The sequence below is a fragment of the Doryrhamphus excisus genome, linkage group LG1 (genome assembly GCF_037039965.1).
Source record: "Doryrhamphus excisus strain RoL-2023G ecotype Guam linkage group LG1, RoL_Dexc_Guam_v1.1, whole genome shotgun sequence".
Taxonomy (NCBI): Eukaryota; Metazoa; Chordata; class Actinopteri; order Syngnathiformes; family Syngnathidae; genus Doryrhamphus; species Doryrhamphus excisus.
Window position 1 is genome coordinate 12,395,645 of NC_136357.1, and position 16,566 is coordinate 12,412,210.

Here is a 16,566-nt window from a genome sequence, read left to right on the forward strand (position 1 = left end):
CAATTAATCGCCAAGTCCCCCAAAGCAAATAGCCATGACTTCTAATTCGCAGCAGGTCAAAATCATTGCCGCTGTGGCTGTAAGCAACCTGCATGCCCTTGTCGACCTTTTTTTTTAGCATCACGAGTGGTCAGCATCCAACAACAACTATCTATCTCTGCATGCACTTTAAAACATTGTTTTGTGAATTACACTTTGCTGTACTATTGTTACAATAAACAATTGTACAATAAAGCCACCATGGCTTTTGATTGACACTGTCAGAGAGATATGAACAGATATTTTGGGATGTCATAAGACTGTAGAAGCATAAATAATGTGGGTGTATTTCAGCATTGCAACATAAAATATTAGCAAGACTGGTTATAATGAGTGGCTAAAAGCATCTGCTACATGATGTAACCATCACATAAAGAATTTCTTGTGTCTCCAACTCAGTTGAGCTCATCCCTCCGGAGTTTAAAAAAAAAATGGTGGAAGGACTGAAAGCCTTTTGCAGGATTGCAACACCGGATGGTCTCTGCGGTAGTTTGAATGTGTGGACATTTATGGGTTTCAGCTTAAAAAGTCGCAGTCCCATGACGAATGCGGCCGCCTTAAATCCTCTACTTCACACCACTGCAGGCCCTCGTTGCACACACACACACACACACAAGGACACGTACACATACACATACATGTCACATGCATCATCATGCACAATCCCTAAGAGCAATGTCGCTCAGCTCAAATAGGCCAGCTAATCTCAGCCTGTGTGTGTGTGCAGCTCTGGCAATGTCACCGAGGGGATAGCAGCAAGTTGTGGCGAAAGAAATCGGAACAGAGAGCCAGAGAGAACCGGGGGGGGGGGGGGGGTTGACAAACCACTATTGGGGGATGAAGATGGTCAAAAGTCAAGAAGTGAAAAGAGGAAGGATGAAGAAAAAAAAAACAGAGGATATGTATCAGATGACATGCAAAGATAGCGAGTCATAATAAAATGTAAGTCAGGCAGACAAAAAGGAACAAAGTTGAGATTAAACAGAAAGAGATGGAGGCCAGATAAGAGGGAGAGTGATAGGCAGAGGGAGCAACATGAAAGCAGCGAGAGAGAGAGAGGAAGGAAAGAAGGAAGTAAGGAAGGGAGGAAAGGAGGCATCCCAAGTGAGTTCTAAATGAGCAGTTTAGGCAGCGAGCAACTGGGCGTGAGGCCAGCTCGCAGGTTCACAGGAGTGCAGAGCGCAAACAGCTACCAGCACTCTGACTTTTACTAACATCATTGCCATCATTGGAGCTTTGCTACGTGCTAAACGAATGCTGATGCAGGGCAACATGAAGCAAGTGCACTAGAGTTGATATCTCATTAAAAAGAAAACACAGTCTGGGTAAAACACGGTTCATAAAAAGGTAAATTATTTCGTGCTCTGGCCTATTTGAGCTGAATGAGATACAGTACACTCGAACTAGAGGTTTGACAGTACACCACAATCGCAGATGGGTGGGTACCTCAGTTTTAAGGTCATGGTTCGGTTCATTTTCAGTACAGTAAGGGAACAAAATGCAAAACATACAACTGCTTCACTTTAATGACTTATCAAATAAAACATGAAAACTGCCAGTAGCTGGCAGCGAATTCCGAAAAATAAATAAAAACAAAGTTGTAGGCCAGACACAGAGTGAGTCAAATGACCCTATGAGAAGCACCGAAATGAGGGGCCTCACTTCGGCCAGCTGGGCCCAAGGTATATTGGGTGGCCATTGAGGGCAGGCACCTTGGTGACCTGGTCCTCAGCAGCCAAATGTACTTTTTTGGACATGGAACGTCTCTGGTGGGGAAGGAGGTTGCCAGACTCACCTCGACAGACTGTTTGGGCCTGAAACCAATCTCATTGAGAGGGGCTGGACCATGTACTACTCTGGAGTTGCGAGAAGTTGGTGTTGTGGGCTCTATATTGGAGTCAACCCAAATGAACCAGAGTGTCACTTCCCTATGCCTTCGGGTGGGGGAAAGCGTGCTGACTAATTTTTTTACATGCACTATGGAACAAAAACCAAGACATTGTACAAAAATGGCGGCCGGATCATACAAAAACCAAGGTTTACCTGGATGAAGTTTTTTATTCGGAAAGTAGAACAGTGCAGATCAGTGCAACAGTGGAAATGTGACTGTATCCAGGACTTTATCCAAGACAGTCGCACTTCCTGCCCCACATTTTTGGGAACTTGGAGTGCCTCTGTATTGTGCTGAATGTACACCCCTAACTTCCACAATCTAATGAGATAGATCCTATATGTCTGCCAACACAGTCCTGTAGGCGGCAATAGTTAGTATATGTTATAATATAGTCCATATTTATCAAGATTTGCACTAAAATGACATCATCAGGCAGACACCTGAATATCTGATTAGCTTTGTTGCAGTGAGAAAATGCACTCTGTTACAGCAATGTCATGCCTTTGTGTCTTTTCTGCTATGATGCCATGAAACCTCTCACTTAAAATATATCAAAATCACTTCAATAAATCATAATAAAAGCAAGACATGTGAAGAGCACAAGGGTTATTCAGGCATTAATGATGGACAGATACAGATTCATGCAATCAGATGATGCATTCTGATGAGACTCGAACAGTTGATACAACACATGACTGTCATTGTGTCAATTCTGACATTTCCACAGAGGCTCTGGCTTTCTCTTTGACTCACTTTGTATATTCGCAAAGATGCATTAACCTTCTCCCTCGCCTCGGTGTGAGCCTCGCGTACATTTTGCCTCCCTGCAGGCCCGATGAACTGATATTGTCTTTTTCATGAGATACCTAAGTGGGATGGCGTGTTGCTGCAGCCTGTCCACAGCAGTCATTGCAGCAGAGCGCTCCCCAAACACATTTTCTGCAGAAAGAATGACAAAAACTTGTATTTTCTGAGGCTATTATATCGACTTTTACAGTTGGAGTTTTTTTTTTTTTTTTTGTAAAACGACCAGATCAATCTCTCCAATTGTGTGTGTTTTGAGGCCCGGTGTACTTTTAACATAGCGAGCTATAAAATACATAAAAAGATGAAATGCATTAGAACAAGCGTGATCAAACTTTTACCACTGAAGGCCGCATATGAAAAACTCAAAAGATACCAGGGCCATTTTGATACTGTTTATTTTGTAAAAAGGCTGGAAAAAAGACATTTCCTATGTATTTAAAGACAAAACTTTGTGTTGTGTCACACAGTTAGGAGATTGGGAAGTTTCTCCACTGATCGCTGGTGGAGAAAAGGCTGGGGGAAAAAAAAGACATTTCATATGTATTTAAAGACAAAACTTTGTGTTGTGTCACACAGTCAGGAGATCGGGAAGTTTCTCCGCTGACCACTGGTCGCCAGGCCAATCACAGGGCACATATACTACTGCTCAAAAGTTTGGGATCACTTGCAAATTTCTTTGTTTTCCAAAGAAAAACATTTTCATGCATTTCACATTTTTTTCCATTTCACAAACATTTTTATAAATTTCACAAACAATTAAAATTAATCATGATTTTCAAAGAATGATCTACATTTTTGCATGGAGGCCCACTATCAACAACTGTCAGTTCTCTGCATCAATCTTCTGGTATGGCTGCTAATCCAAGTTAATCATTTTATATACTAATAGATTATTAGAAAACCCATCTAAAAAAATCTCCTACCATGTTGTTAAGTAGGCGGCACGGCGGTCGAGTGGTTAGCGCGCAGACCTCACAGCTAGGAGACCAGGGTTCAATTCTACCCTCGGCCATCTCTGTGTGGAGTTCCATGTTCTCCCCGTGCATGCGTGGGTTTGGCTGGCCCTGTGATGTACCCAGGGTGTACCCCGCCTCTCGCCCAAAGACCCTTGTGAGGAAAAGCAGTAGAAAATGAATGAATGAATGCTGTTAAGTACTCCCTTCAGAGAGCAGCACAAACTGGGTCTAACAAGGACAGAAAAAGTAGTGGGAGGACCTGATGCACAACTGTGCAAGAGGACAAATATCTTAGAGTGTGTAGTTTAAGACAAAGACGCCTCACAGCGTCACCTGATAGCTGCACTAAATAGTACCAGTCAAACACCAGTGTCAGTATCAACAGTGAAGTTGTGACTTCAGGACTTAAAAAAAGCCATATCTCTGACTGGCCAAAAACATTCCCAAGTGATCCCAAACTTATGAGCGGTAGTGATGAACAGAAATAAACAGAAAACAACAGCTTTTATTTAAGTTTGCTGGGATTTCATTGTTGCAGCACAGCAAACACACGAACACAACGGATACACGTCACGGTGTTGAACTTCATTCATTCATTTTCTACCACTTATCCTCACGAGTGTTGCGGGCGTGCTGGAGCCTATCCCAGCTGTCTTCGGGTGAGGGGTGAGGTACATCCTGGACTGGTTGCCAGCCAATCACAGGGCACATATAGACAAACAACCATTCACACTCACATTCATACCGATGGACAATTTGGAGTCACCAATTAACCTAGCATGTTTTTGGAATGTGGGAGGAAACCGGAGTACCCATGCATGCACGAGGAGAACATGCAAACTCCACACAGAGATGCCCAACAGAGATTGGGATAGGCTCCAGCATACCCCCGTGACCCTAGTGAGGATAAGTGGTATAGAAAATGGATGAATGGATGATTTAGTCTTAATGCCACAAGCTAATCCTGCCTAAATAACTCATTTTTCTGGAGTCCTGGGTAAAGACTAGAGATGCTATGCTCGATATTGGCTTTCTTATCAATATCCGATATCCGTTGTTGATGTAGTAATGTAGCGTCCCAACAGAGTTTCACAGTCTGATGTTCCAACACTGTATTCTTAAAGTCTCACATGCATCTGAGTGACATTTGCATCCATGTTTCCTCTCCAGGTGACGTTATCGTGTATGTGAACGACATCTGCGTGCTGGGAACCACTCACGCTGATGTGGTCAAGCTCTTCCAGTCGGTACCGATCGGTCAGAGCGTCACCCTTGTACTTTGTCGAGGCTACCCTCTGCCCTTCGACCCCGAGGACCCCAATGCTGCAAGCACCTCCATGACTCCCATCGGGATGGAGCACCGCCCCCTTGTGGTGAATGGCCGTAGCAGCTACGATCCTTACCTGGAGTATTTGTCTCTCAGCTCGCAGCTTCCTGCTCAAGCTCTGGCCCAGGCCGTTGTCTCCCACCCTGGGGACACGCACCTGGATGGCTCCTCCCTGCCGCCCACCACCCCTGGCTCGTCGTCGGCACTCACGCCTCATGACGACAACGTATCCATGGCCTCGTCGGGGGCTGCAGGCATTGCCGGGGCAACAGCACAAACAGCTGAGCTCCTGACGGTTACCATGGTGAAAGGAGTGGAGGGCTTTGGGTTCACCATTGCAGACAGTCCCACTGGTCAGCGAGTCAAACAGGTCAAGTATCGTAGTATTACTATGGATTCTATTGGAAACAATGAATTATGGTGTGTGTGTGCTTTTCTTATTTTCTTATTTTATTTTATTTTATTATTTTACCAGTAACGTTTCACGTTAAACCTAAGGCAGTTGTTAAAAGAGCATCTCCAAAGATTCTCTGAAGTGAGCTTGACCTGTTAATAGCAAATAGCATTGCAAATATTATACTCAAATCTGCACATTTGTGCACATTCTAACGGTCATATATTTACAGTATATCACGTGGCAGGAAATATTTTTGTTGTAGTAGCTTTATAGTAACATGCATAGTATACTGCAAAAAAGTTTTGTTTTTTTTTTAGTAAATAAATATTAATAGTACCTACATTTCACAAATCATCTTAAATTTGACTGAACGTAATGAATACTGTTGTTTCTACTTAAAAAAACAAAAAAACAAATCTAGTATCTGGTATTTGCCATAAAAATGTTTTAAGAAAAGTTAATATGTTGAAGGTTGTATTTGTTTTGGAAAAATATTTTATATTTTATAATATTGATCACATATATTTAATAATATTTATTATATATATTTATTTATATATTTAATAATATTTTATGAGAACCCCAATCATAATTCATGTTATATATTTAACCTCAAAACCAATTTAATAAAAACAAATAAATAGAATTTTTCTAAAAATAATATCAGTGTCATAATTTGTCATAATTATTTGGGGTTTTTTGTTATTCACTGAGAAATATTTAATTTATAAAAAATAAAATTAAAAAAATCCCTGTCTCTAAATTGAAAATTAAAAACTGCTGGATCCACACATTAATATGGACCTCCACCTGAATGTATCATTTATTCACTAAGAGTTCATCTTCGTCTCTCAAGTCAGGTGACCAGAAGAGGCAGAGCCCCAAGCTAACATGAAGGTGTGTTGTTGCAGGTGCTGGACCCGGGCTCACAGGGGGCGTCGGGTCTGGTCGAGGGAGACCTGATCCTGGAGGTGAACCAACAGCCGGTGGCGGCGGCAGGACATGGACGAGTGGTGGAGATGCTGAAAGAGTGTCCAGTTGGAGCTGAAGCCACTTTGCTCATTCAGAGAGCAGCAACAGGTCAGATTCATGCTTTCATTATGGTCGCTACTACTGACCTTTAGGATTTGGAAAAGTCAGTCCAGTGAATGTGAAAGGACGGTCCTGGGAGAGAAAGGTCAGCACAGTACTTTAGGGTCTGGACTGTTCTTCAGTTTTTAGCCCTTTGGACACTTTCAGGTGGACTTGTCCACCATGATGGTATTAAAAGGTCAAAGATGTTGTAGCCAGTGAGGCCACAAGAAGTCTTTCAAATCTATTTTACACACTACTGCTGAAGGATGCATTGTAGAAAAACAATAAGACTGACACGATCAAGGCTGCACGGTGACCAAGTGGTTAGCACGCCACACACTAGGAGACATATATAATATAAAAACCAGTTAAACTATTTAGGTCTTGCAGAAATATGTTGAATGCATTACACATACGTATGCTGAGTCATCATTGAAGAGTGTTAGGAGGTGTTACACTAAGTACCTGTTGTGGGTGTGTGTGTGTGTGTGTATGTGTGTGTTGTCACTGCTTTTGTTCTAAAAAAGCAGTGTGTATGTAGCATGGATTTCTCCCACTGAACCAAGAGCAGCGCCACACAGGATGAAGTGTGACGTTGTGGTGTTTTAAGAGTGTGCAAAGTGCGTACCACAGGGAGTTGTGGTGCAACATGGAGGTGTCGCTCAGCACAGTGGTTGCGTGTCATCACCATTGTGATTAGGGATGGGATTGCATTCTCACCTGGAATGGGGAACTACAGGTGCATACATGCAAACCAACAGGTGGCGCCAAACAACTTATTCCCCCAAAGGAAGTAAGCAAATTCACAAACAGAGGAGTTATGATGCTAATTTGAAGATAATAATGATCAATGAGGGAGAGTCATCAAACAACTCTCCAACAATGAGAAAATATGATATCCTTTTTTATTTTTGTAATCTCCCAGTTGTTAGTTCACTGATATTGATATTGAATCTATGATTTTATCTTTGTGTTTTTCGACGTGTCTTGAGAAAATGTTTTATTTGTATTTTTTTTGGTTATTTTGTATTGTTGTTTATACTATTTACAGTGAAGAAAATAAGTATTTGAACACCCTGCTATTTTGCTATTTCTCCCACTTAGAAATCATGGAGGGGTCTGAAATTTTCATCGTAGGTGCATGTCCACTGTGAGAGAGATAAACTAAAAAGAAAAATCCAGAAATCACAATGCATGATTTTTTAACAATTTATTTGTGTGATACAGCTGCAAATAAGTATTTGAACACCTGTGTATCATCTAGAATTCTGACCCTGAAAGACCTGTTAGTCTGCCCATTAGAAGTCCACCTGCACTCCATGTATCATCCTGAATCAGATGCACCTGTTTGAGGTCGTTAGCTGCATAAAGACACCTGTCCACCCCATACAATCAGTAAGACTTTAACTTGTAACATGGCGAAGACCAAAGAGCTGTCCAAAGACACCAGAGACAAAATTGTACACCTCCACAAGGCTGGAAAGGGCTACGGAGCAATTACCAAGCAGCTTGGTGAAAAAAGGTCCACTGTTGGAGCTATCATTAGAAAATGGAAGAAGCTAAACATGACGGTCAATCTCAATCGGAGTGGAGCCCCATGCAAGATATCACCTCGTGGGGTCTCAATGATTCTAAGAAAGGTGAGGAATCAGCCCAGAACTACACGACAGGACTTGGTCAATGACCTGAAAAGAGCTGGGACCACCGTTTCCAAGGTTACTGTAGGTAATACACTAAGACGTCATGATGTGAAATCATGCATGGCACGAAAGGTTCCCCTGCTTAAACCAGCACATGTCAAGGCCCGTCTTAAGTTTGCATATGACCATTTGGATGATACAGAGGAGTCATGGGAGAAAGTTTTATGGTCAGATGAGACCAAAATAGAACTTTTTGGTCATAATTCCAATAAGCGTGTTTGGAGGAAGAAGAATGAAGAGTACAATCCGAAGAACACCATCCCTACTGTGAAGCATGGGGGTGGTAGCATCATGCTTTGGGGGTGTTTTTCTGCACATGGGACAGGACGAGTGCACTGCATTAAAGAGAGGATGACTGGGGCCGTGTATTGTGAGATTTTGGGGAACAACCTCCTTCCCTCTGTCAGAGCATTGAAGATGGGTCGTGGCTGGGTCTTCCAACACGACAACGACCCGAAGCACACAGCCAGGAAAACCAAGGAGTGGCTCCGTAAGAAGCATATCAAGGTTCTAGCATGGCCCAGCCAGTCTCCAGACCTGAACCCAATCGAAAATCTTTGGAGGGAGCTCAAACTCCGTGTTTCTCAGCGACAGCCCAGAAACCTGACTGATCTAGAGAAGATCTGTGTGGAGGAGTGGGCCAAGATCCCTCCTGCAGTGTGTGCAAACCTGGTGAAAAACTACAGGAAACGTTTGACCTCTGTAATAGCAAACAAAGGCTACTGTACCAAATATTAACATTCATTTTCTCAGGTGTTCAAATACTTATTTGCAGCTGTATCACACAAATAAATTGTTAAAAAATCATGCATTGTGATTTCTGGATTTTTCTTTTTAGTTTATCTCTCTCACAGTGGACATGCACCTACGATGAAAATTTCAGACCCCTCCATGATTTCTAAGTGGGAGAAATAGCAAAATAGCAGGGTGTTCAAATACTTATTTTCTTCACTGTATATTAATACAATATTAATATTGTTAAATAATTATTATTAATTACTATAATATTAATATTATATTAATTAATAATTATATTAATAAATGTATACATGTATAATAAATAATATAAGTTTAAATATACATATATAAATTTAAAAGTTAGCATATATATATATATATATATATATGTGTGTGTGTGTGTGTGTGTGTGTGTGTGTGTGTGTATGCATTTATTATTTCGATTTTACAAACCAAATACTATATTAAGGTTATTATTTATTTTAGAAATAATTCTAATTATATAATTATTTTATTATATTATATTAATTATTCATTCATGCATTCATTTTCTGCCACTTTTCCTCACGAGGGTCGCGGGGGTGCTGGAGCCTATCCCAGCTGTCTTCGGGCGAGAGGCGGGGTACACCCTGGACTGGTCGCCAGCCAATCACAGGGCACATATAGACAAACAACCATTCACACTCACATTCATACCTATGGACAATTTGGAGTCACCAATTAACCTAGCATGTTTTTGGAATGTGGGAGGAAACCGGAGTACCCGGAGAAAACCCACGCATGCACGGGGAGAACATGCAAACTCAACACAGAGATGGCCGAGGGTGGAATTGAACCTTGGTCTCCTAGCTGTGAGGTCTGCGGGCTAACCACTCCACCGCCGTGCCGCCCAAGTAGAATATTCAATTACCAAAATATTCGATAGCTGCAGCCTAAATGTGAGCATATTTAAATAAAATCAGAATAGTGGAAATAAGTTAAGAATACTTTTTGCAGAATGCTCCCTCATGCTGTTTCCACCTGCTCCCATTTGACATTTCAAGTTTTTTTCTTTCTTTGTAGCAGCCAAGTATCATTCCCCGACACCTGTCACTTGACTTATAATGAGCCGCTCTTCGCTGCCTTTTATATTTCTGCATATGTTCAGTACTTTACCATATCTATGAATTCAAAGATGTGCCATCATTTGGTAGGAGTACGTCCTAATTGTGTCCCTCAAATAGAATAAGAGACTTTGATATTAGGGTATGACTTGGAGTAAGAGTTTGACACTGATTTTCTCCCAAAATGCTCAGGTCACAAGGTTGAAGTTCGAGTTCCCCCGAGCTGCCAGCCGCCCTCATACACACACATAAAACACAGCATAATTAGCCATAAAGCAGCCATTCATGTCACATCTCATGAATGGAAATTTACAAGTCTATTGTGTTGCCGCACTTGAAGCTGTTGTTTGTTTGTTTTTCCCGTGACAAAACGCCATTCGATTAGCATTAATTGTTTCTGAGATGATTCTGGAACAATAAAAAAGATCCGACACTCCTCTGTATTTAATTAGAGGTGAAGGCCGTGCACATTGAAATGAAATGAAGTGTAAAAAAAATGATAATTGCAGAAATTAAAAGCAAATCTGTGCATAAGTAATAAGCAGTCAGCTTGGAGCGTGCATAGCATTATGGACACATATTGGACTTTTGTCACCAAACCGTTGCCAGATGAGCTTATTGTGTTAATGTTATTTGATGGATGATAGTCTGACACTGTGCAACACAACACCCAGTCTACTTTTTGTTGCACTTATTAGCTAAAATGTTGTCTTGTTGAGCAGCCAAGCATCTCATGAACGTGCATGAGTATGCCACCTGGTGGTGAAGCATTGCAAAGACATGCACTACAGCCTCTTCTCTTTTTTTATTGTTTTCAAAATGCAGAACTAACAGAAAACCCTAATCTCATGGTAGTAGATGACCCCAGCGTATCCCACCAGGCACCCTGCAGCTCCTGTTATATCGGATACTGTATATGTACCACAAAAAGGTCAGATGTAAATGAAAACATAAAGCATACTAAAATATAAAGGTATAATATACCTACTATTGAACTCCAGATTAACACACAGTTAACTAGTTAGTACTATTATGCTGCAAACACAATATTTAGCAAGCCTTTCAAAGTAATTAAATTTACCAAGAAAAGCATATTTTATAAAGCATGGAAACTGTCTTTTTTTTTAAATGTATTTGTATAAAACCAAATAATGCTTCATTATGCCCCTGCCCCCAAGGCTTATTAATATGTAGCCAAATAAATATTTATGTGAGGGAAAATAAATCATAGTCATATTTTTTTCCATGAAAAATTCTGTTAAAATATTTATTTTAATTGCCAAAATTCTGCATGGATTTTATTCCCTTATAGATCTATACATCCATCCATTTTCTACCGCTTATCCTCACAAGGGTCACAAGCATGCTGGAGCCTATCCCAGCTGTCTTCGGGGAAGAGGCAGGGTACACCCTGGACTGGTCGGCAGCCAATCACAGGGCACATATAGACAAACAACCATTCACACTCACATTCATACCTATAGACAATTTGGAGTCACCAATTAACCTAGCATGTTTTTGGAATGTGGGAGGAAACCGGAGTATCCGGAGAAAACCCACGCACGCACGGGGGGAACATGAAAACTCTACACGGAGAATCGAACCCTGGTCTTCCCAATCTCCTGACTGTGTGGTCTACATGCTCATCACTTGTGCATCGTGCGGCTCCCTTAGATCTACTAATATAAACTCAAGGAAATTATTAATGTCATTTTTGCCATCGGGGCGGCACGGCGGTCGAGTGGTTAGTGCGCAGACCTCACAGCTAGGAGACCAGGGTTCAATTCCACCCTCGGCTATCTCTGTGTGGAGTTTGCATGTTCTCCCCGTGCATGCGTGGGTTTTCTCCGGGTACTCCGGTTTCCTCCCACATTCCAAAAACATGTTAGGTTAATTGGTGACTCCAAATTGTCCATAGGTATGAATGTGAGTGTGAATGGTTGTTTGTCTATATGTGCCCTGTGATTGGCTGCCGACCAGTCCAGGGTGTACCCCGCCTCTCGCCCAAAGACAGCTGGGATAGGCTCCAGCACCCCCCGCAACCCTCGTGAGGAAAAGCGGTTGAAAATGAATGAATTAATTATGAATTTTTGCCATAATGTTTAATGTTAAACCTGCTTTTCTAAATAATAACTAGTATAAGATGTTTTGGGGTGAAATTTACTTAAGTGATAAATAAAAATAAAAAAAATTAAAGACTTTTATGTGTGGAAAACTATTAAGATAAAATTATTATGAAATCCTAATTCTTAACTTAAAACCATATTTCTCCCCAAAATTTATACATAGAAAACCAAAAGAACTTTTGAGTGTGTATGTAACATAAAACCATAATTTCACAATTTTCGGGGTGTACCTCACCTCAAGTCAGGTGGGGTAGGCTACAGCTGACCCGTGACCAGTATAAGCAGTATAAGCAGTATAGTTGGTAGTGAGAAATAAAATAAATCAATACCATGCATCTCGTACAGAACAGATTGACAAAATGTTTCACTTTCATTTCTATTCGTGAATAATGCATGCATCATACTTTAGGCATGTTATTGACTGACATTCTACCTCAGATTTGTATCTCTCACACACACACACACACACACAGAAGCTTCCCCAAAGGATGTTATTTCCTCCCGTAGCCTTAGCAGTGTTTTGGTGTATGAAAAAGTGAAGAGTAGAAAGCCCACAGGGACGATCATCCTGACACACCAGGAAGTGTTGTGAATTCCTGTTATGTCTCTGTCCTCTGTGGCGGGTGAAAAAGGGGGACAAGGTCTTTTAAAGTGACTCAGATGAGGAAAATGTCACAGCGTGTGTTTGTTGCCAGAATTGCTGTGCTGCAGTGCATCGGTGGAATATTGTATGTGGTCATTAGCGTGTAATACACACAGACGATGTGTCAGACCTTCCCTGCATGTGTCCTCATGTGTTTCACCTCCATGGCGGGAACACTTCCAAGAGTTCTGCTGAGCTCTGGCCGTATTCTCGGGCCTCAGTCCGCTGACGTTCCAGCCTTGAAAGTGAGCCAAACTTAGGCTAAGAGACACTCCCGGGCACCAATGAGGATCACGGCGAAGGCCAATCGCTCGGAACTGAGCACCGTCCAGAACTCAGCGGGCTCGTCTGACATGCTCGCCGCGCCAGAACCGACCCGACCCAAGCAGCTCTTGACCGCGTGAAGCCTCTCCACCAGTCAGTCATTTGTAATTCATCACGCACGCCTGTGAAAGTGCCACACATCCGCCACATATGCTGATGAATCCCATTAGCATTTAAATGAAGCTTTAAATGCCTGCTATGAGGATGACGCTCTGTTCTAATACAAGTGGACAATTGCAGCGGAGATCACGCTAATTTCCTTCCCTGTCACATTAAGGAAAAGTTTCCAGTGAATGAGGTATTAGAATTCCTCCGAGGCTTCCTGTAACGCTTCTGTTCCCTGAAGGATGAACTTCTTACCAGCATAGAAACCAACAGTATGCTGGGACTTTTCAGGACCATGGACAGCTCATACCACATTATATAAAGCAGTGGTCCCCACTCATAATTTTTTTAAGTGGAAAATATTCTAAAATGTTTTTTAAAAAAAATGAAACCACATTTTAATTAAATACAAAAAAATTAAGCTACACAACCAAGCATCAAAGGATATACTTCATTATTTTGTCATTAATTTAAAATGACATAAAATTCGAAAAACTTTACGTTTTTATAACAAAGTGGAAACTCATTTTCAAAGAAAAAACTATATCTTTTTAAGTGGAAAAAATTCTAAATATTTCTAAAATGTTTTTGTTTCAAACCATACTTTTCATACTTTTTAACATGAAACATTTTCTGAAATATTTTTATATCAAATAATATAATAAAATTGAAATTGACGTTGTTAAAGATGTAAAACCAGGCTTTTTACAGTGAAAGAAGATAATAACATTTTTTTAAGTTAAACATTTTTTTAATTGTCTCATATCAAATTATAGTGTATTTTTTAAGTGGACACTTAAACGATTTAATATCAACGCAATGTCTTTAAGTCATTATATGTTAAAATAGCAATAGTTTTTTAAGTGAAAATGAGTCAATTAGAAATATTTTTAAAGTAATATTTTTCATAAATTTTTTCAAGATTGAATGACAACAAATTGTATTAAAATGTTAAATACAGTACAGGCTCAAATCTTGGACCTACCTCCTTATTCAATGCTTTTTTAAACTTTATTTTCATTACTATTTACATTGTAGATTCTCAAAGCTATCAACGAATTAACAAAAAAGTGAGATTGGGATTGTATATATAAAATCAAGAAATACCGTAGATTATCGCAAATTTGTATATCATTCACTATAGGTTGGTAATAACTTATAAATATGGGATATTACAGGCAAGCAGTGTGCCAAAAACAAGCTTTTTGTGGTTTATCAATTACTCGTGTTTTTCCAACATCAGGGATCTACTGTCACTTACTGTACATACAGTACATACAGTACTGACCTCATTCATTCACCCATCAATTGTCTATGCTCTTGTCGTGTGCATTACTTATCAGAAAATGCTAATAAATTCTTGTCCACATTTCTGTCACATGCTCACATTAGCATCCAAGGCTTGGTTGCTTAGTGTGTTGATATTTACATACATGCAAACGTGTTTTCTTTTAAATGTCCATTGTGTGTTGCACATGTAAATGTATGTATTTAGGTCTAAACCTACTGCTTGCTCGCCTCCTTTGTTGTGTGGCGTCACAGGGGAGTGAGCAGTGCTGATGAGAAATGGAGTTACCCTCACTTCCTTAGTGGAGATTTAAAAAAAAAAAAAAAAAAAAACCTCACACAGATAAGTGTGTTTGTGTGTGTCTTTGCCTTGGCCTGCAGCTAATGATGTAATTATGTTGAGAACTAATGCAACAACAGGGCACGTTAAGGCAAACTTTCACAAAGTCGGAATAGAAGAATGTCAAATCAGACTTTGTCACACATTATCCTGTTCCACAAAGGCACATCTACAGAAATCATCTTGCTTTGGCTTTTTCTAACAGTACTTCAAGGAAAAACTGCATTTTTATTTTTTTTGCCCACCATCCACAATCATCATGTGATAATAGTAATGGTTTCATTATTTTGAACATGAATACAAGGAGGAGACCAGGGTTCATTTCCACCCTCGGCCATCTTTGTGTGGATTTTGCATGTTCTCCCCGTGCATGCGTGGGTTTTCTCCGGGTACTTAATTGGTGACTCCAAATTGTCCATAGGTATGAATGTGAGTGTGAATGGTTGTTTGTCTATATGTGCCCTATGATTGGCTGGCGACCAGTCCAGGGTGTACCCCGCCTCTCACCCAAAGACAGCTGGGATAGGCTCCAGCACCCCCGCGACCCTCGTGAGGATAAGCGGTAGAAAATGAATGAATGAATGAATACGTTACATTGGAATACGTCACATAGTACAAATTCACAGTTTTACATGTCCGAATTTAATTCTACCCCCATCCATTCCACATACATTACATTAATTTGTAATTGTAATTGCAGTATATTTATTCATATCCTGTGTTTCTATTGTTCTCTATACTAGTTTAAAATACATAAGGAAATGATTACATAATATACCATGTGGAAAAATAAGAGTCATGGTTTTTGTCTTATTGTAAATAAATTATGTAACATTTTCTATGCCGCTTATCCTCAAATTACATAACAGTCATAATAATAATAATGCTCGCAGACCAGTACCAAAAAGTAAAACTGCATAGTATTGGAGCTGCCACTACTGCTGCCATGTTTTTGTTTTTGATTTTGTGAAAAGTTCATGCAAGGTGTAGGCTTTTATTTCTATGTTGCTATATGAAATCAATGCGGCCAGGAAGGAAGTTCCAAGAATGCTTAAAATAACCAAAATATGACAGTGTGTAGTCCTCCTTACAATCATAAAGTACTTACTGTATGTCTTAATTGTGTGTGTTTTAATATATTTTTTCTGTGTCTTCCCTGTTTAGGCCACATCTCTCCATGGAAGGCCTCCAAACAGGTAAGGTATTTCTCTGTACTTATGTGGTTATCATATTGGCGTATTGCAATAAACAAAAGAAGTATTTTTAGTTTTGGTTTGCCAGCCCATCTATTATAGGGTGGAATATTTCCTATTTAAAGCCCTTCCCTTTGGTGCCTCTGCAATCACTGCTCATTCATGGCCCAAAAAGAGTATTCCACCATGATGAATGTCTTCTTTTAGTGTCTATTGATTCCATTCATCATCATTGAGTATCTGCTGCTGGCCAAGCTGGTTGTTTGTCTTTGCTGCATAATTGAGTGAGTTTGCTAAATATGTAACACACACTCAAAGATTAACATTATTCTTTTTGTGGCAGTCATCCATCATTCCGGAGAGCTATCTTGACATCATTCTTTGCTGTTTTGACACATTCCTAGCTTCTTTGGCGTACAATTTATCATCCATTGTCTCGGTGCTGCATTTAAGGTCATACAATATTTATGTACCTCAGTCACAACATGTACGGATACTTATATAATAGTTTTT

At 40.2% G+C, this 16,566-nt stretch overlaps 1 protein-coding gene across 6 annotated transcripts in view; it reads left to right on the top strand.

The window, feature by feature from the left end:
• The window catches only part of magi2b (membrane associated guanylate kinase, WW and PDZ domain containing 2b), a 108,117-nt gene that overhangs the window by 76,032 nt on the left and 15,519 nt on the right, over window positions 1-16,566 (top strand). For all 6 annotated transcript variants that reach the window (XM_058076584.2, XM_058076582.2, XM_058076583.2 and 3 more), the window contains exons 10-12: window positions 4,867-5,393; window positions 6,332-6,500; window positions 16,025-16,056. In XM_058076584.2, the coding sequence (XP_057932567.2) occupies window positions 4,867-5,393; window positions 6,332-6,500; window positions 16,025-16,056 (728 nt within the window). The remainder of the gene's footprint in view (window positions 1-4,866; window positions 5,394-6,331; window positions 6,501-16,024; window positions 16,057-16,566) is intronic.